Here is a 20822-nt window from a genome sequence, read left to right as displayed (position 1 = left end):
ATGTATCAACAGAAGCAGAGTTATAAATAATCAGAAGTAAAATGTTCCACTTTGTGTTGGTCAGTAATTCCTGGCACCATGCTAAGAAGAGTTCAGCCAAAATGAAAGAAATAAGAGGATGAAGGCCAAGAAACAGCTCTCTAAAGAAAGACTGAAGGAGGCTGGCATTTTTACTCTTGAGGAAAAAAACTAAGTGATAGCACTCTTTTAAATACCCAAAAGTATGTATGTTGTGCAGAAAATGATCAGGAGTATGGGATATTGTACACTGGATTTAAATTTTATAAAAAGCAAAACTTCTAGCAGTAAGGGAAGTTTGGGGGCACAACTAATTAACTAGAGAATAGCAACAGCACTTTGACTTATATACTGCTTCACAGTACTTTACAGCCCTCTCCAAGAGTTTTACAGAGTCAGCATATTGACTGCAACAATCTGGGTCCTCATTTTACCCACCTTGGAAGGATGGAAGGCTGAGTCAACCTTGAGACGGTGAGACTCGAACTGCCAAACTGCAACCAGCAGTCAGCAGAAGTAGCTTGCAGTAGTTCTAACCACTGAGTCATCACAGCTCAATAGAAGGGGCAACCTTCCCTTAGCTTAGCTGGATACATTAAAAGCAAAGGCTGGAGAGTAATCTGCCAAATAGCAAATAGGGTCTAATTTGGATTGTTGCACTGAGCAGCAGATTGGATTCAATAGCTTAAATGTCCACTTCCCACATTAGAAATATTAGAATAAAATGTGTGGCCTTTGGTGGAATGGGCAATCAGAAAAATAAAAATAAATTGAAATTTATCCAAAATATATACCTTGGAATATTTTATTTTTAAAGGGGGTCTGGGAATTCATGCAAATGAGGCATATTTTTATGTCAACTTACTTATGGAGACCCTGACATTACAAATTTCTATACATGGGGAGAACTGGGCACAATGCAGTCCTTAGGCTGGAGTTTTCCAAACAGAATAGAGTGGAAATATAAAAAATCCAAGTTTTTATTCTTGTATATAGAAAAAAAGTCAAGACATTAATCATATTCTTAATTACATTCCACAAGTTGAAAGAAATATATAATAAAATATTTTCTTACCCATGTAGTTGCAAACTATTATGTGTACTCCACTTTTTCCATATATCAATGTTTTTTCTCAGGGTTCCATCTCCACTAAAAGAGACATTTTCACATTAATTCCAAGATAGTATGAAAGTTACACGTTCTAAGCTAGTTGCAATATAAGATTTTTATACAAATAGGTTGAAATGACAGTAGTGCATTTTTAAGTAATTATATTTTTCAAAGTTAATATTTTATGATGTGTAAAACACAAATGATATTGTATACAATAGTATTTAAATAGCCATGATTAGGGGTTATTAAAACTCCAATCGATATCTTAAATCTTTAAAGATAAAGAAATAAAAGAATTCATGTTAATATTAACTGTTATTTCTAAATCATTCTCCATGATGTAAGATAAAACAACCTTATGCTTATTAAGATTTCTAATTTTCCCCTTCTTCATTCCTCAACCAGTTTGTAGTGTTTATAAGTGTTTAGGTTTCCAGAGAAGCATAGGTGAATTTTAACTGACACAAAATAAATGAAATAGAACAATTAGCCCTGGTGTTGATTAACTAACTTATTTATAAGTTGGATTTCAATGGCCAGCGCTTTATGCAATTCTGGGTGGCTTACAGATGATATAAGAAAGCTTTCTTGAAGGCAAGTCAGTTCAGGGAAAAATATTACTGAGAAGCAAATCTTCTAATACAACAAGATGACATTGTTAACAGGGGAAATACAAAGCATGCCAACCCTATCACAATCTTACCATACAGGCAAAGGAGACAGGCAGTCCTACAAACATTTGTAGATAACTAGCATCAAAAGACTTAAAAGACTCAGGCATAATTATTTGTGCAGCTGAAGTTTGGACTATCTATAGATTCCAAAAACTCTTCAAGGGTAGTCCTACATAGAATATACAGCAGTAGTCACTATTTCCTTTTTATTTATGAGTATATTATTTCCTAATCACTTTAGCACAATGAAAGCCTTGCTAAACAACTTGTTTAATGATGGCAACTGAGAGCTGTCAGAATTGCCATTGCTAAGTAAGGAGATCATGAGACATCACATTTTATGACCGCATCAATTACCGTGTTTCCCCAAAAATAAGACCGGGTCTAATATTAATGTTTGCACCAAAGTGACGCATTAGGGATTATTTTTAGACGAGGTCTTATTTTTACATGTACAACAGACACGTCAAACATAAAGCCCACAGGCTGAATTGGCCCATATCTGGCCCACGGAGCCACCCCAGAAATGAAGAGGGACCAGCCCCTGCCACCCTGGCCCCAGCCCAGCCGGGTGCCCTCTCAAGCGTGCAAAGGAGGCAGCACGTGCGTGGGGGCCAATGGTATCCGGCAGCAGCCACAGGCCAAGGCCCTTTGGCCAGTGCACTCTGGGGCTGCGCAACCCACACAGCACAGGTGAGTCCAAGTGCTGAGACCTCTTGTCCAGCCCTCCAAACAGCAGGCAGAGGCAAAGGCATAGGACTAGGAACACGATCCAGACTGCCGGCTGCACTGCATGCCCAGCCAGCCACTTTGTCGCATCTGTCTTTGCTTGCTTGCAGCTGCAACAGACAGGCAGCTGCATAGTATGTCAGATGGGCCAGGTCACGTACCTCCCTGTGCTTCTACTTCTTGGTGCTGCCATAAGGGAAGACAAGGCAGGTGGTGGGGCAGGGGTAGCGCCATGCCATAGTCCCTGCATGCTTGGCCCCTTGTCTTCCAGCTCCACTGCACACACGGGACGAGCCTCCCGACAGCCGCCCACCCATGATGGCCCCAGCGAACTTGTGTGTTGCAACAGACAAATGTGTACATACTAAATGTGTCCATCTGGCTGACGATCTTAACTGGGACTTATTTTTGAGGTAGGGCTTATATTGCAAGTATCCTAAAAATCAAGTGATGGCTTATTTTCTGGTTGGATCTTATTTTGGGGGAAGCACGGTAGCAACAGAAATTTCATAAGCTATGACTACCTGTAGTTGTTGACCTGCTGGTTCCAATAAGGGTTATTAAATGAGGATTGACTGTGCAATCTGTAGATCATTTTGTTTTAAGATCTGTAGAACAATTTTCCTTTAAGTTATAAGTTGATGTATACATTTATTCCATAATTGTTGTGCTGCAACAGTTTATTTATAGTTTTTACCTCTGTGTTTATTCATATTTGCTGTCGTAAATATTAGCATTAGACTAGCATTGCTACAAACAGCATATTGGCTTTAAATTTAACCTAGTTTAACTTACCTGCAAGGAACATCACATAATATTCTATCATAGAAGAGGATCTCTTTTCTCCCATTAGTATTGATCTGTATATTAGGGATACTTGAGGCATCATGATTTATAACCATAATACAAGGACTGTTCAACCGCTTTGCCTGATGAACTAGCAGATAACAACGCTTGTTATCTACATCATTTGCAATTACAAATCCCTCTAGGGAAAAAAAATAGAAAATATTCTGGTTAAAATAGAATCATCACTTGGGACATGGGAGAATTACTTTTTTCAATAACTATTAGTCCAAATAAGATCAAAATATTAACTACGTGGAATCAAGAAAAAATAATTATTTTATAGAGTTACCTTTAATTTATAACATTTTATATTATCTTTTCAAAGGATCTAGCATACAAAATAATTAGCACAGAACAAAATTTGGCAATGTCAGTTATGAAACAAAAGCACAACTGATGCTCATCCAATATTCATCTCCAAAACTAGATGTGAAACACCAGGTTAAAAAGTATAGGTTCTAATGTTTTCTTGAAAGCCTGCCAAGTTAAGGCCAAACACACCTAAATGTACAAGGTACCTCACAGAATGAAGACTTCTGTCCATATCCAAACATTTGGGACCATTTTATTGCATAGGATATATGAGTGCTAGCAGTGACACAGCTACCATTTTCCCCCGTTATTCTGTAAATTGCCTTCAATCCAAAGAAATAGACAGTATACAAATGTTAAAACGTGAGAACATCAATATAGTAATATTGATAGAAAAAATGGATGGGAATTTACACCTACAATTTACAGAAAAAATTGTATATACAGAAAATGGTGACAAATTGGAGAATACCAAAAATTTATCAACAAAAATTCTAAATCTTGTCCTTTCATGCGGACAAATCATCCATAAAAAAGACATTCTCTCAAATGACAAATTAGTTCTAGCACAAACAACTAATGAAAACAATGAACACATGCACACTCTCTTATATTATTAATATGCACAGGATGCCCAATATGATACGTATGTATAAATAGCAAGTAAATTCCATGAAAAAGCAACTGGATGGTGGTTGCATAAGCAATTATTTTATTACAGAAAAAGACATCCACAACATTTATCATCTAACATTATGTGTGTAAAGGTTCCCAACGATGCCGTAACAAACACATAATAAGAACCAATGTCTCATACAGAAACTAGTGATTTATTAACAGTTTCATTAGGCAATTCTTATTTGCAGAAATTTCTTTTGCTTTGTCTATCTGCTTCTGAACTTTGCCCCTGGCTTTAGTAGTATGAGTAAACATTATTAAAATGTTGTTTACTCACATTAGTGGTGAGTGAACCACCTACTCACATAGTGATAAGTCCAGTGCAAGATACATGTTGAAATAAGATGGGATTTTAAGAGGACGTCAATAATCAATTCAGTAAGCCAACTGCATTTCTCAAAACACCATAATTAAAATTTATTTATTACACCTACTTTTATGCTGCTTCCATCTGGATTACTAAATTAATTTTTTCCTTCACTTACCTGGAAAAGGAATACTCATGTCTGCATGAAGCATCTCAATAAGTTGGGCAGTCTTGGATCCAGGTGCAGCACACATATCTAGAATCTATCAAGATTAAGATATTTAACAGAAAGAGAGATTAATATTATTTAACAAACTTAAAGCATATATGTTTATATGTAACAGTATTTGTAAAGAGATTTGGGAAGGAAACTTACAGAATTAAGGGTCTTGCATCCAGCAAGTCAGTATTAAATTCTTCAAGACATTATCATTTTTCAATTACAGTACTGGCATTCTAATTCTGATTTAGTCATTATAGCTGAAAATAATTATCTCAAAGAAAAAAATATCAGAGATTCAAGTATGTTTTAAAAGGCACCTACTGTACTTACATGTTTGCGGAATCCACAATTAATATATTTTCAAGTTTAAAATGAATAAAATACTGTGAGACCGCCCAATAATTTGACCAAATAGAATTAACCTATAAGTGTCTGAACCTCCTGGTTTAGAAATGGTATGGAACACTGTTTTTTTTCCTTCTATGATCTCATCTTAACCCTAACCCAGAAAAAGCCAACAATAAGAAAGAATGTGAGAAGAATGGGGGAAAGTCTGGGGCACATTTTTTTTCTAAATGTGCCACCTAAAACAAAATAGGAAGGTAGCAATAGGTGTACTGGAAAGCTCCAGCCCTCTAAGACATTATATTTTTTAAAAAAATTGAATGTGAAATAGCACTTTACATTGAAGATTGGAGAAAAGATAGATGGAAGGTGTTTCAACACATGGATAATTACAAACATAAAAATGAAACATATCAAACATTTCCCTGTTAAATCAGGGCAAAGATAAGACAAGTGTAAAATTTTATGTTTAGATATTTAAAGCAGAGAGAAGGCTACATTGCATTCATTTCTTTTACAATGAATTTTGATTAACCAAATTAGAAAAGATATTCAATACTGATGTGGAGTATTAAGTATCAATGTGTATGTTCCTTTATGCTTTTTCCACAAAATAATTTCATAGATCATAATACAAGAATACCTTATGATGAGGCTGAATATTAAGAAGCAATGGAGGGATCATACTGACAGCTTCCTGACGACTAATATTTCCCTAAAACAAAATAAATACAGTGTACAATTCCACTTTCATCTTATATTTATATACATGGAACAAACCTAAACCATATCTACCCAAAAGATATATTTATTTATTTATTTATCTTAAATTTAGATAATCCCCTGAAAACTTCCAGAAAATTCCAAAATTATAGACTAGACTTGTCAATTTTAAAAAAATCTCTAAGAGGTTAAAACTTCCATATACTTCTAAGAAAACTATACATATGTTTCCACAAAATGAATAAGAGATGAACTCAACTTGTAGAGATGATAAAATAAAAATGATCAGAAATGAAGTTTTATTCAATATTTTAGCCACAATATGGTCTTTTTTTACTGTGATATCCATACATATCAACCCCCATAAACAATTAATTTATAAGGTCTTCAATCCACTGAGTAGCTGCTGCCATTAATTTGTATTTTCAATGCTGAAGGTCTAGTCTTTGAATAGGAAGGGTGTGGAAAATTCATTTCCAAAGCCTCAATTTGCATGCAATATATATATTTGTTCATATTTATTTATATTGCCCCTTCTATTATTTTAAAAATAACTCAAAATGGTAAACATTTCCAACACACCTTCCTCCTATTTTTCTCACCACATTTTGTGAGGTGAATTGGGCTGAGGCAGAGTGACTAGCCTAAGGCCACCCAGCTGGCATTCATGGTTAAGGTGGGATTTCAACTCATGCTCTCCCACATTTTATTCTGATGCCTTAACCACTAGACTAAACTGGCTCTATACAGTATATAAAGATAGTTCAAAAGACTACGCATGTTCCCAATATTAAACCCTATCTCAAAGTCAAATTATTGTCATAATTACTTCTCAAAACAAAACTTTGACATTTCAAAAATGAAATTTAATAAAGCACTGTTTACAACAAGGCTATGAACGAGCTATATTATTATATAGTCTGTTAGTCAGAAATGTAAGATATTGAAGTACTAATATGAACAAAATCTTTTTTTTTCAAATTTGAAAAAAATTCAAGGGTTAGGATTTAAAAATAATATGGAGGCTTTTTATCTAAAGAAATGATACTTCAATAGTGTTTCTATTCCAAACTTATTAGAAATATGAAAGATAGCTTGCCCACAAACTCTGAATAAAAAGTTTCTTGAATGCAAGAAATCATATGAAGCCCATAATGAAAAGTAAAAACAGCAAGTGAGGTAATACTTACACATTCAGTTTCACTAACAAGAAAATGATGAAATTTTTCTAATTGGGGAGATTTCCGCAAGATTTTTCGGTTTAGGTTTGTATGCCATGCCAACTCCTCAGGATACCTAATAAAATAAAGCATCTTGAATAAAGTATCCACAGAATGTCTGAACTGGCATAAGAAATTGCAACTGCATTTTAAATTGACTGCATAAAAAAACCTCCCTTCAATGTGCTTAAGAATATTGATGTTAATGTGTTAAAAGAAAAATGTTATGGGGAAAATTAGTTGCTTAATTTTCCTTACAGATGGGAAAATGAAAAAAGAAAATTAAGACAAGCAAATGCTTGCAGCAAAGTAGAAGTTAAGTGCATAGATTGCTGCAAGGAATCAATCTTTGTTTTTTAAAAAATGATAATTTTACCCACGAGATTAATCTCTGGAGAAGCATAAAAGTAAGTTGAATAAAGTCAGTACAAGTTACCTAAAAGTATGTATGGTACATCACACATATTCCTTCCCCCGCCAAGTCCTGCTATGCAGCCTATGCATGGCAGAAAGATGAGTGCAGGTGTGTATGCCTAGGCCAGGGACGTGCGGACAGGGGAGGCAGGGGAGGCAGAGCCTCGCCTCGCCTCACCTCTCTTCATGAAATAATAGTATATAATATTATATACTATATATATAATATTTTAATATTATATACATCCGTCCGGCCGCCCCCGGGAGCTGTGGAGGCAGAAATGTTGTCAGCGCTCCCGGATGACAAAGCCACGAAAGCGACTGGGGGAAGGTTCGTTCCCCAGGCGCTTTCGTGGCTTCGTCATCCAGGAGCGCCAACAACATTTCTGCCTCCGCAGCTGCCAGGCGCGGGCGGACGGATGTAGCCAGAGCGACGCCGAGGCGGTCCGGGCGGACGAAAGAGCGAGCGAGCGATGGAGGATCAGGCAGCCTGATCCTCGGTCGCTCGCCGCCGGACTGCCTCGGCGCCACTCTGGCTACCTCCGTCCGCGCCCGCAAGGTGCGGAGGCAGAAATGTTGTCGGCGCTCCCGGATGACGAAGCCACGAAAGTGACTGGGGAACGACGAGAACCTTCCTGCCTCTGCTGGACTTTGCGTGCTCCTCGCGACTGCAATATACGTCCAGAAGCGGCTTTTGTGGCTAATGGGGTTTGGGCTTCCAGCCCAACAGCCCTTGCCACTTCTGGACGTCTACTGCAGTCGCGAGGAGCGCGCAAAGTCCAGCAGAGGCAGGAAGGTTCTCGTCGTTCCCCAGTCGCTTTCGAGGACTGCGGAGCGCGATCCGGCGGAGCACGCTCAGGAAGGCGGGGAATGGGATCACGTGTGCTGGAGGCTGAGGCAGCCTCAGCCTCCAGCACACGTGGTCCCATTCCCCGCCTTCCTGATGACGTCACCAGCCTCACCAGCCATAAACCTCACCGCACGTCACTGGCCTAGACTATACATTTTCAGCAGGGTCACTCAAGGAGTTACAGTCAGGGGTGTGATTCTATCAATTCAGACCGCTTTGGGCAAACTCGTAGCTCCGAAGATCAGCTGGGAGCAAACCAGTTTGCTCCCATGAGCAAGTGGGCCCATCCGCCACCTACCTTTATCTTCTCAGCTGAGTCACGCGGCAGAGTGGATTGTGTGTGCTCAGCAAACTGGTTGTTAAACCGGTAGGATCCCACCCCTGGCTAAGATCATACTAGTTGCCCGGGTAAAACAAGCAGGCACCTATGTTAAGCAGCACCTATAGGACAACGCTGTTGGCAGATTATCACTTTAATGGCAATGCCAAAGACAACCATTCACACAATAAATAATTTATTAAAAACTGTAGGTTACCCAACTCGCAATAGCAATTTTTTAAAAAATACAATGGTATATTTTTACCAAGAAAAAAACATGTTTATAACATCATAAAACTTTTTTATGACCCTGTAATGTCTTAATTCGGGGTAGAGTTGGAGTGACTAGATGGAGCTGAGCATTTACTGTCAGATGACCTTCCTGATACCCTGCAGAGTTCACAGATTGTTTTTCTTTGCACCCAAAGAGAGAAAGAGAATCTGCCACTCTCAACCTTCCGAGTGGGAGGTGAGCATTTTCACCACTAGACCAGCATGCCATTCTATGTATATAACAGAATATTCAATGATTACCAATATTGTACCAGATGATGATGCCCTCAGTTGGATGGCACTTAACATAATACTGAGGAAAGTGTGAGGATTTTTCAGAGTATTTTCTGGGAAAGCTGACAGTAAAGGTTGCAGATGATGACCACATAATCCTGGAGTGCTTGGCAACTGGTCTTAAGTAAAAATGGTTTGTCAAGCACCAAGTTGTAATCACGTGACTGTGGGGGCATTGCAATAGTGATAACTTCAGTGACCAGTCATAAGTCGCTTCATTTAGCCCATCGAACTTTGAACAGTTATTGAACAAATGGTGGTAAGTATCTGTATTGCCAAAGAAGGTGGAGCTTAATTATAGCATTAAAGAAATGGCCAAGTGCTAACAGGAGTATGAACAAATTCCAAGTTAAACTAAATAACTTGGTGCCGAAAAGGTTCGCCATCACTGCCTTAGAAGATATTCCTTAATTACTAGAGCTTCTAGTGCAGGAAAAGATAGAATATCCACAACAAATATGGCAACAGAAGCAAAATTAGCAAAGGTTCTAATCAAGAATGCCAGCAAATCTGAAGAACATAATGGTCATCATTCGAATACCAACAAAGGAGACTTAACAAAATGTGCAAACTATTGCACAATATCTTTAATTTTGTATGCTACCAAAATAAGGTTTAGGATCATCCAATAGATTAGAGCCCTATACAGAAAAAGAGATGTCAGATGTTCAAGCTGGCTTTAGAAAAAGCCAAGGAACATGAGATAGTATTGATGATGCTTGCTGTGTAATTGAAAAATCAAAGAATACCAAAAAAAGAAGCCACTATATGCTTGTAACATGATGAGAGCAAAGATGGTTTGCAAGGTAACAAAGTATCAAAATATAGTAAACAATGTCAACTAGATCTGATCACCATCTTTAAAGCGCTCCATGGCACAGGACCTAGTTACTTGAGGGATCGCATCCTCCCACATACATCCCTGCGGCCAATTCGCTCTCACAGGGAGGGGCTTCTCCAGGTGCCGTCCACTAGGCAATGCCAGCGGGCGGCGCCAAGGAGTAGGGCCTTCTCTGTGATGGGCCCAACCCTCTGGAATGACCTCCCCCCTGATATTAGAACCACCACGGACTTCCGCTCCTTCCGACAAAAATTGAAGACTCACCTGTTCCGACTAGCTGGCCTGGCATAATTATAACTGTTATAACTGTTACCTCCTGGAAATATACTTTTAACTGGTATTTTAAGGGCATTGTTTTAAATTTAATTGATTTTAGGGGTTTTAAAGCCATATTTATATTCTTGCTGTACAGTTCTTTTAATTCTTTTAACCTCCTCCATATTTATTCATTTATTCATCTGTTTTTCTATTTAATGAATTTTACTGTGGATGATGTATTTGCTGTGTGGACTGTACACCGCCCCGAGTCCCTTTTGGGAGAGGGGGCGGTCTAGAAGTGCAAAGAAATAAAATAAATAAATAAATAGATCTAGTTAGATTTCCTGTCTCTTTTTCTTAATTATTGTCTTTAATGCATTTTGTTTACTTCTTAATTATTTATCTGAGCTTTATACAATCTTTTCTAACGTGATGTGAATAAGTACAAGGAGTATGCATACATATAAATTAAAGCCGGATTTTTTTCTACCATAGAATGGGAATTGGCACAGTACTTGTCATTAATTAATGATCAATTTTTCATGTAATTTGGTTTTAACTGTAATAACAACTGCCTAAATTTGGGACACTTCATCGTGTGGATAATTGTAGATACGTTCTTTCTTTTCTTTGTTAATATTCCTATAGAACTTAAATCTATCCACAAATTCAAAAAAATGGTTAAGAAAACATTAAAATAGAAATATGGACATTTTGGAAATATTTCATTACTCATTAGTTAAGCAGAGAAACCAGTAAGCATAAACCATGGTTTTGCCCATGAATAATTGTCCAGAAATGTCATTAACATATTGCTACTTCCAAATATATGCAATCTATACATAGTTAATACTCAAACTATATTACTAATAATTATTATGCCAGTCAATAATTATATATACAAACTTACCAGCTTAATGGCTGCGGCATTTCAATTTTCTGACCATCTACCACCAGATTCTCCATTTCCTTGAAATACTTCTCTTTTAAACAACGGAGAATTTCGTTGGCATGGCTGCACAATGAAAAGAAACCCAATCAGAACAAGGTGAATCACAATCTAACCAAATTACTTTTCAATTCTTAATCTTATCTAGTTTCAGCTACAATATTATAAAAAGCACATCATACATTTATTTTACTGGCTGCCAAAAATTCAAATTGAATTCCAAATTACCACAATATTTAATAATCACCAAATTTCTTACTTTTGTTACAATTCTATGCTATTGATCTCTGAATTTGAGATCCTTCCCCTACATATACTTTTCCAGCTGCCTCCTGTTTTCTGTAAAGATCACAATCTTGTAAAATTGTCAAGTGCAGTTTGCTTCAGCTAACTTAAACCCTTAAATAATAAGTTCCCTTTTATATTTTTCAAAACAAGTGTACTCATCCCCCCAAAAACAAACAGATCTTACTTTGTAAAGTCATGTTTTTACTTTTCAATTTTGAAACACGCAAATATAATTTTTTAAAATACTTGTACATATACAATGACTGAAAGTTCCTTCTGCCTTTGAACCTACATATTGCATAAACAGATATAAACTAACGATGTACACTTTTAGATGAAAAGCCAAAAAATCACACTCCAATTCCCTTTAAGCATACTAAAATATTTAAAACAAGTATACACATCCACACAAAAACATAACACACGTGGCATTTCCCCAAATCTCTAAGGTGAGAGATAATCTCACTCCAGTTGAACTGAATGCATGTATTTCATTTTTATCACCAGCCATCTCACGTGAAGCCCCCTTCCTTCCCTTCCAAAACCTAGGAAAGCAATTTGCCATTGGCTTCTTCAGAGGCATTTCAACTTTCTATTCTGGAAATTCTTACAGCCCTAATATGTTCCAGTGGTGCCCCGGCTAGATGTCAACCACATCTGGCCCATCAACCTAGATGAACTTAGTGCCGACTCCTTACCGGTAAGAGACAGCAAATAAAGGCTGCTCACCTCTTATAGCCTGTGATCCGCAGGGTGGCTGGCAGAGGCTCCCGCAGGGTAGCCAGGAAGCTCTCCCATTCCTCCTGAGGCACGATGCCAAGCTGCCCATAGTAGTGTTCAAACGAAGCGTTCTCCTTCACGATATCCGGATAGCCACCATCGGACCAGCCCTGGGGGAGCAAGCGAGGAGGGAAGCCTCAAACCGAGTCCCATGCTCACGACCGGGATTCCTCATCGGCACAGAGCGGTCGCACGCAAGGTGTCGGCCCCGCAGAAGCGGAGGAAGCAAGGAAGCCGGACGCTCACTTAGCCTTTCTTGGCCAAGAGCATCAGAACCAGAGCTCTGCGAAAAACCCGGCGCTTTTAACCCGCCGGCAAGGAGGGCCAAAAGGCCGCCACTCACCTGGGAGCCTCCCTCGCGGCTCTGCTGCTGTCTTCGACGTTGCCTGCGGCCCATCACGAACCCCGGACACTGCCGCCACAAGGCTTGGGGCCCAAACAGGCCCAAGCCCGAAGTCAGAATTCCCACCGCTGCACACCCAATGCGCTGAAACCGTCGCTTTAGCAAACTCCCCATTCGGTGATGGGTCGCGCGCGTGCGTGTAACATCCCGCGCAGGCGCTTACTCGTTTCCTGTTCCTCAAACTACTTGCAGACGTATGCACGATTTCCAACGACCTCCAGATTCCGAGTTTCCTTTCAGAAATTAATCTGGCGATGCTAAATCAAACGCAAAAAAAGTATGTGTGCATCGGTAAATCAATATCTATGGAGATTCTCAATCCTTCAGGTCATGGTTGTCTCTAGGTGCTTTTCCAAAAGGTTTTTTTTATTTTTCTTCTTCTTTGAAAAACCTTTCTCTTCTCATCCAAGAACTTTCTTCAGTTCTAACTGACCGGTAGGGAAAGGGAGGCATCGGTAGGTTACTTGTCCTTGTTCGACCTTGTACTTTTTCTGTGTAAGTTTGCTGAGTGAAAATCACGGAACTGAACGTTGATTTTTGAGGTGCAAGTGGCGAATGTTGTTTAACTATCCTGATATTTGTTTTAACGTTCATGTTAATGTCGGTGCATTTTCTGTATATAGGATGTTCGTATGGCTTATCCTGCATGCCGAGATAAAATAATGTCCTACTATCATAGAGCAAGCGGTCTTTGTGAAGTAATCCAAGTTAAAGCATTGTCAATGTAATCCTTCGGAGTAATACATTCCATTGCCACCTTTTTGTTAGAAGGGTTTTGCTATTATTTTAAGGATATTTTGCGTCTTTAAAGGATCTAAGGCTGCCCAAAAAGATGAAAGCAGGAGGCTAAGGGCTCTTGAAAAGATCTGCGTTAAAGCTGAGAAAAGGCAGTCTTCTTTGCCAGAAGGGCGAGCAGAGCCAGGCCATCCTGGCTCACTAGCTGCAATTCATCTGTCAACAGAGGGAGCCAGAGAGCAGGATTTTCCTCTCTCTTCTATTCCGCCTAAGCAACAGTGCAGCACTATGGGGCTCTGTAGACCTGAGTATTCCTGTAGCCTCTTCAAGTCAAACCTCTGAGAGGGACAAAGTTCCTTGTGAGCCCACAGTCACTCCCACATCAGCTGTGCATCTGCCTGAAATTAATCCTGTCCAGCCTGCTCCAGGTGACCTGCAGGCCATTATTACAGAGGCTATAAAGCAAAGTATTGCAGCAGGGCTTCAACAATCTAGGTGTGCATCAGGGGATTTAAGTTCCGTTTTGGCCTTGACGCCGGGCTTCACCCCCGTGGCCAGAGAGACTTTGAAGGCGTTACTGAGCCACAATCTCCAGATCCCTCTCAGATTTCTGAGGAGGAAGAGGAAGGGCAAAGAGAGCTGCAACTCTCAGATGATGAGGAAATGGGGCCAGATCAACTGGCTTTTACGAGACTATTTCAGTATAACCTGTTTCGGTCGCTTCTCTTTAAGGCTCAGAATGCAGCTAAGCTGGGCTCTACTTCCATGCAGATAGATGCTACCAACCCTCCTGATCCAACAACCACTCACTTCTCAGAGTCAACCGCTGCAGCAGAGGTTATCCCATCACTCTGTTTCTTGATGTGGTCCAATGACAGTGGTCTTCCCCAGGGACAGCAGTTACTCCATCGGCTGTTGACAAACGTGGCTCCAGATTTTTCAAAGATATTCCAACCTCCTAGAGTGTATGCTCCAGTAGCAGCCTTACATACCCCAGCCACTATGCCAGGAGAACCTGAGGAAAACCTCAAATCAGCAGACAAGAGGGCAGAACAAACACTCCAGAGGGCACATCAGGCTGCTGCATGGGCAGTGCACGCTTCAACCCACTGCCTCATTCTTTAACAGGGCCTCCTGTTAAACCTGATGCCTGACACAAGTGGCATTTGGCCTTGTCACCCTTCAAGGGAGAGTTCCTGTTCAGTGAGACACTCAACCCATTCCTGATCAAGACCAAAGACAAGAGGAAGATCCTACCATCTGTTAACAGGAGGGGGTCCTTTCGTCCAACGTCTTACTTCAACCAGCCTTCCTTTCAGCCCCCAACCTCTGGGTCTAGGACTGCCCGCCAGCAGGGGGGGGGGTTCGATCGCAGATGGCCCAATATCAGTGAGGTCACAGGGACAGAGACAGAGCATCAACTCGTTGGAGTTGCGGGCCATCCACCTGGCTCTGCGGTGGTTCCAAGCATCGGTGTCCGACAGACACATTCTGGTTCTGACAGAAAATGTGGCCACCAAGACCCACATCAATCGTCAGGGGGGACACACAATCCAGGGTGCTCATGCAGGAAGCGAAAGGGCTGTGCCTCTCCAATGTAGACGAACAAATCTCTGGGGTCACCACTGTGCAGACGGACTGGCTCAGCAGAGAGGCAGTCGACCACTTGGAGTGGCGCCTGCACTCGACCCTATTCCGGGAGATCACGACCACCTACGTCTACCCACTGTAGACCTCTTTGCCGCACAGGACAATGCCCAATCATGGAGATTTTATGCCAGGTTCCCCTCCCTGGGGAAAGAGAGCGGAGAGGGTCAATGCTTTCAGGTGCCAATGGCCTCCAGGACTAATGTATGCCTTCCTTCCTCTTCCCTTGTTACCGAGGGTAATTCAGAAGGTGATATTACATAGAGCGGACATCATTCTCATCACTCCCCACTGGCCCAGACAGCCGTGGTTTGCAGATCTCGTGGACCTGTCAGTGGCTCCACCCTGGAGAATCCCTCAGGACAGGATCTCACTCAGCCAGGGGACATTGGTCCATCTGGAACCTCAATGCCTCCAGCTGACCGCTTGGCGCTTGACTAGAGAGTCCTGAGGGAGGACAATTTCTCCACCAGGGTCATTAAGACCATCCAGGCCTCCAGGAGGCCCTCCACGGTATGTATATATAACTCCACCGGCAGGCCCTCCACGGTATGTATATATAACTCCACCGGCAGACCTTTTTTTTCCTGGTGCACAGAGAAAAGGGTTTCTCCCACAGCTGTGATAGTCCCTCACATATTGGAATTCCTCCAGGATGGTCTGGACCTCCTAACACACTTAGGAGACAGGTACCGGCACTATCTTTGGTACTGACATGCGGGAAGTGACAATCCCTGTAACAGCATCCCATGGTACACCGCTTTTTAAGGGGAGCAACCAACCTGTGACTTCCGGTGGTGCACAGATACCCCACCTGGGATCTGTCCAAGGTTAAGAACTCACTCACCGGACCTCTGCACACTGTAACCTTATTCTTTCTCACCCTTAAGGTGACGTTCCTTGTAGCAATCACCTCTGCCAAGAGGATTTCAGAACTTCAGGCCCTCTCTGTGAGGGAGGACCTCTGTATCTTCCACCCTGACAGGGTAGTACTTTGTCTAGTTGCCTCCTTCATTCCCAAGGTGTACACCTGGTTCCACAGGGCCCAGGAGTTGATCCTACCGAACTTCTGTCCGACTCCTTCCAGTTCACTGGAAAAGAAGTGGCACACCTTGGATGTTAGGAGGGCTCTTAAGATGTATATAAAAAGAACTTCCCCCTTTAGGTTGTCAGAGTCTCTAACATTGCTCTGGAATGACTTGCATCATTATTAAACAACTAATCAGTCTGGAAATAGATCTTGCAATTTAAGAATATAAGAATCACTAGACTTATAATGTATAGATTTATACATCTCAGCAAATGAGCATAGTGTCAATGGAGATTTCACTAAGCCATGTGAGATTCAAAAGATGTAAGACAACCATTTCCCACTTATCTCCATTGCTTTTTATTTTAGTCTTGTAAGTTTTGAATAGAGATATTAGAAAGATGAAAAAATAGTCGGTATTAAAAAGTTAAAAATGAAATATATAAACTGATTTTGCTGATGATTTAGTTTTGTTTCTACAAGACTGAAAAAGTTCTATGGAATATTTAATGAAGAAACTAAAAGACCATGAAACTTTGGTGAGAAAATCATGTTTGAAGGTGAAAAAAATATGCTGATTGCAGTGAAAATTTTATATGTGCAAAAATGGAACAATATGGCAATTCCCACGATGGAAGGATGGATGGAAAAAATGATGGAGCTGGCAGAGATGGCAAAATTAGCAGCGTTAATTAAAGGAAAGAATTGTCTAGTTTTGTTTCTACTTGGAAACCACTTCTAGACTTTTATGCTTGAAACAGAAAAAAATGAAACTTTAATTTTTGATGATTAATTTGTTGTTATCGAAATGTCTGTATACTAAATACGTAAAGTAAAAAGCTGAGATTGTAACTGCATTTTGTATTTTACTGCACCGAGAAAAGTTGGAAGTCACTTTTCTTGTTCCAAAGATCAATACAGTTGTTAAAATCAATAAATCAAAATGTTGATGAAAGCTGGGTTCTCCTTATCACTGTCTACCAAAGACATCTCTCAATAACCTTTGATCAAGTCTGGTGTGAAAATGTTTCTGACTCTCCTAGGTGCTTGAGCCAGTCATCAATGCAAGTTGTAGGAAATAAGTCTGTTTTTATTTTCTTCTAATGTTCTCCAAAGTCTGTGCAGAAACATTCTTTTTACCTAGGCATGGGAATCCTGACAATTGGGAAGGTCTAATACCCTCATTGCATGAATCTCTTTTATTTTTCGATGGGATTATATTACTAGGTGGGGCTGTTGAGTGACCTTTTTGACATAGTGGCTTACTCAACCCTATGTTTAGAGTGTGGATTGCAAGATTTGCAACTCCAAGTTGCGTTGCTGATTGCAGAGCTTATTTCTAGTACACCTACCATCCTTTTGCCTAGATATCAAGGTTATTGATGGGATTTCTTCTCTGTTCCGCTATGGCAAATTCACAAATGTGGATCAGAAACTTCCCTGCACTGTACCTTATCCCAGGTGAGACTAAATATCATAAATTCTAAATCTTCCCTGCACTGTACCTTATCCCAGGTGAGACTAAATCTCTTTTGTTTTTCGATGGTATTACATTACTAGGTGGGGCTGTTGAGTGACCTTTTTGACATATTGGCTTACTCAACCCTATGTTTAGAGTGTGGATTGCAAGATTTGCAACTCCAAGTTGCGTTGCTAATTGCAGAGCTTATTTCTAGTGCACCTTCCATCCTTTTGCCTAGATATCAAGGTTATTGATGGGATTTCTTCTCTGTTCCGCTATGGCAAATTCACAAATGTGGATCAGAAACTTCCCTGCACTGTACCTTATCCCAGGTGAGACTAAATATCATAAATTCTAGGTTTGAACCTGGTTTCTGAGAAATTGAGTTGTTTCTAAAAACAATAAAGGTGAGATATAAATAAATGAACAAACTCAATAATAGTTCAATTCTCCCAAGTTCTGTCTAATTTAGTAATGACTTGACCAGGCTGCTTGACTTTTGCTAGCATATACAGTTCTAAGAACTAATTCCTGATCTCACAGTATGAAGAGATATTTTGGGGCATATGTATCAGAGTTATTTTTTTGTCCACTGTAATTAATAAAATCTTTTATTGCCATGGTCAGTCTTTATATCACCACAAAGTTTGATCTGATTTCTTTAATATGCATCAAAATTTATCCTATAAATGCCAAATTTAATTTTTTGCTTCAAAAAATAGAATAGAGAAAGAGGATGTATGTTAAATAATTATAATTCTTTATTATAGAGCTACGATGAAATTACCATATTTCAATACCAAATTTAGAGGAAGCACTGAGCCACATTATAACAAGAAAGCTGTTCACAATTTGGATGAGAAATTGTGAATATTTGCAAGGACAAAGAATGAATCAAATTGTGTACTTAACAATGAATCAGTAAAATTGTATACTTCATTCTGAAGTAGACTTTGTTTTAATCATGAGCCTTGTGGTATAATTCAGCTAATGAGATATTCCAGCATTTCTGATTGTTTAGTGACATCCAAGAGTTTTACTGAAAATACAATCATACTGCATTTGCAATTCAGGAGCATGAGCAGATTCTAAAACAGGAGTAGGAAAAATCATGAGTTAAGCTTAACAGTAATGAAGAACCATTTTTGGTGTTAGCGTAAGATAATATGGGGCATATTATCTCTAAATATGGAGTTGGCTCAGAAGCTGCTGTAGGACAACTTATCAAAGAAATCCAGCACTTGTAGATTCAAAAGGTATTCAGTCCAGTAGTGGGATTCAAAAAATTTTACTACCTGTTCTGTGGGCATGGCTTGGTGGGCGTGACATGACTTGGTGGGAGTGGCAGGGGAAGGATACTGTAAAATCTCCATTCCCTCCCCACTCAAGGACTCAAATTTCCACTACCGGTTCTCCAGAATTGGTCAGAACCTGCAGTATGCCACCTCTGATTCAGACCCTTTTAAAAATACTACAAGATTTATATATATATATATATATATATATATATATATATATATATATATATATATATATATATATATATATATATATATATATATATATGTTGTATTTGTACTGATAAATAAATAAAGGGAGACTAGTATAGATCTATTTCGAGCTAATTAGCTCTCATCAGCTAGCCATACCCTTACTGGGATTCGAACCTGGGCTGTATTATATCTTAGGCATAAGATTCACCGGAGGGTCTTCCATGAAACAAACCAATTCTGAGAAAGTTTTCTCGGGATGGAAGCACACAGACTTTTGCCTACGTGCTCATTTTATTGGTTACAAAAGTGGGTGGTTACAGAAAGCAAACAAAGGAATAGCAAAAGGGAAAATTATGATTTCATACATAGCAACACTCTACACGTGATTATAAAACTTAGTTACACAGCCAGAGATAGAGATGAATACCTCCTCTTCATTACGGCCAGGAAAGGAATGTCAAAATATTATCTGCAATAGACTCCCTTCTGCTGAAGGACAGCCAGAGAGAAATGTGTTTCTTTGAAGTCTATGTGTCAGTCTTTTGTATAAACTGAAGTATGTCTCCACAAGGCACCAGGCTGATTAATAATTGCAACAGGAGTCTTAGCCACTAAGCCACAGGATCACCTCCTTATCAGCCACTAAGCCACAGGATCGCCTCCTTATCAGTTGAGCCAGGGAAATAGGTATGTATTTGTGTTACAACTCCCTCTTTCTGTCCTTCGGCTTATCACAGAAGACCATGCAGACAGAAAACCATATTTTTATTTTTAATGTTGCCTTTTTATATTTGTGTTGTATTTGTACTGATAAATAAATATATATAACCAATAGATCAGTGCTAGCAGGACCTCCTAAAACAGGATTGTCCATTCCATAATGTGGCCCCACAAGATTCTAGACTTTTAAAGGAAATTTGTTATTTATAAACTTTAACTATATTACATATTGTATGAGCGGCCCAATAAAACCTTTCTTCATTCAATGTAGCCCTGGCAAGCAAAAGATTGGACACCCATGTCTTAGAAGAGGAGTGGGGAACTATGGTCCTTTTATGACTTGTGGACTTTAACTCTCAGGATTCCTTGAGCAACATTTTCTTTCCTTCTGCAAGACTATTGACCCACTCATCCTCTTTCTTTGGGCAATGCAAGCACAGAGGAACCAGATGCAAGGGGGCCCTTTTCCCTATGAGCCTCCCTCAGTGGATCCTAACCCCACTACTTTCCTATTACTGGCAGAAACTAGGTAAGTGCGGCTTCAGTGAGGGATCGCACAACTGAACCGGATCATTAAGCAATCCAAGAGAGAGAGAGCTGCTCAAAGTTCGCTTCTGGGTAGCACCAAGGGCTAAATCTCCCCTTCTTGTAGAGCCTGAGCAACAACAGCGAGTGGATAATAATGCGAGATGTTGGTGTCCTGCTTTCCCGTAGGTACGGCAGAACTCGAAGCAGCACGAGCAATTCATCGACCGTGAAAAGGGAACGAAGGGAAGGGATGCGAAGCCAAACTCTCACGGGCTGAACTGACACTTCCTAGCGCTGTTACCGTTTTCAAGTCCTGGAGATAAGCTCCGCCCCTTGAGTCTGAGTT

The 20822-nt window shown here is 39.9% G+C and overlaps 1 protein-coding gene across 1 annotated transcript in view; it reads right to left on the bottom strand.

Moving 5' to 3' along the window:
• NSUN2 (NOP2/Sun RNA methyltransferase 2) overlaps positions 1–13005 on the bottom strand; it is a 33100-nt gene extending 20095 nt beyond the window's left edge. The window contains exons 1-8 of the mRNA XM_081953364.1: positions 12802–13005; positions 12408–12568; positions 11352–11456; positions 7163–7268; positions 5893–5964; positions 4860–4944; positions 3331–3523; positions 1094–1168 (exon numbers count right to left, since the gene is read on the bottom strand). Coding sequence (XP_081809490.1) covers positions 1094–1168; positions 3331–3523; positions 4860–4944; positions 5893–5964; positions 7163–7268; positions 11352–11456; positions 12408–12568; positions 12802–12975 — 971 coding nt within the window. The 5' untranslated portion in view covers positions 12976–13005. The remainder of the gene's footprint in view (positions 1–1093; positions 1169–3330; positions 3524–4859; positions 4945–5892; positions 5965–7162; positions 7269–11351; positions 11457–12407; positions 12569–12801) is intronic.
• Positions 13006–20822: the final 7817 nt, after the last annotated feature.

Source organism: Natrix helvetica, assembly GCF_964273705.1.
Source record: "Natrix helvetica genome assembly, chromosome: 4".
NCBI classification, from domain to species: Eukaryota; Metazoa; Chordata; class Lepidosauria; order Squamata; family Natricidae; genus Natrix; species Natrix helvetica.
The sequence above is the reverse complement of the archived record's forward strand: the minus strand, read 5'-3'. Positions and strand labels throughout refer to the sequence as shown.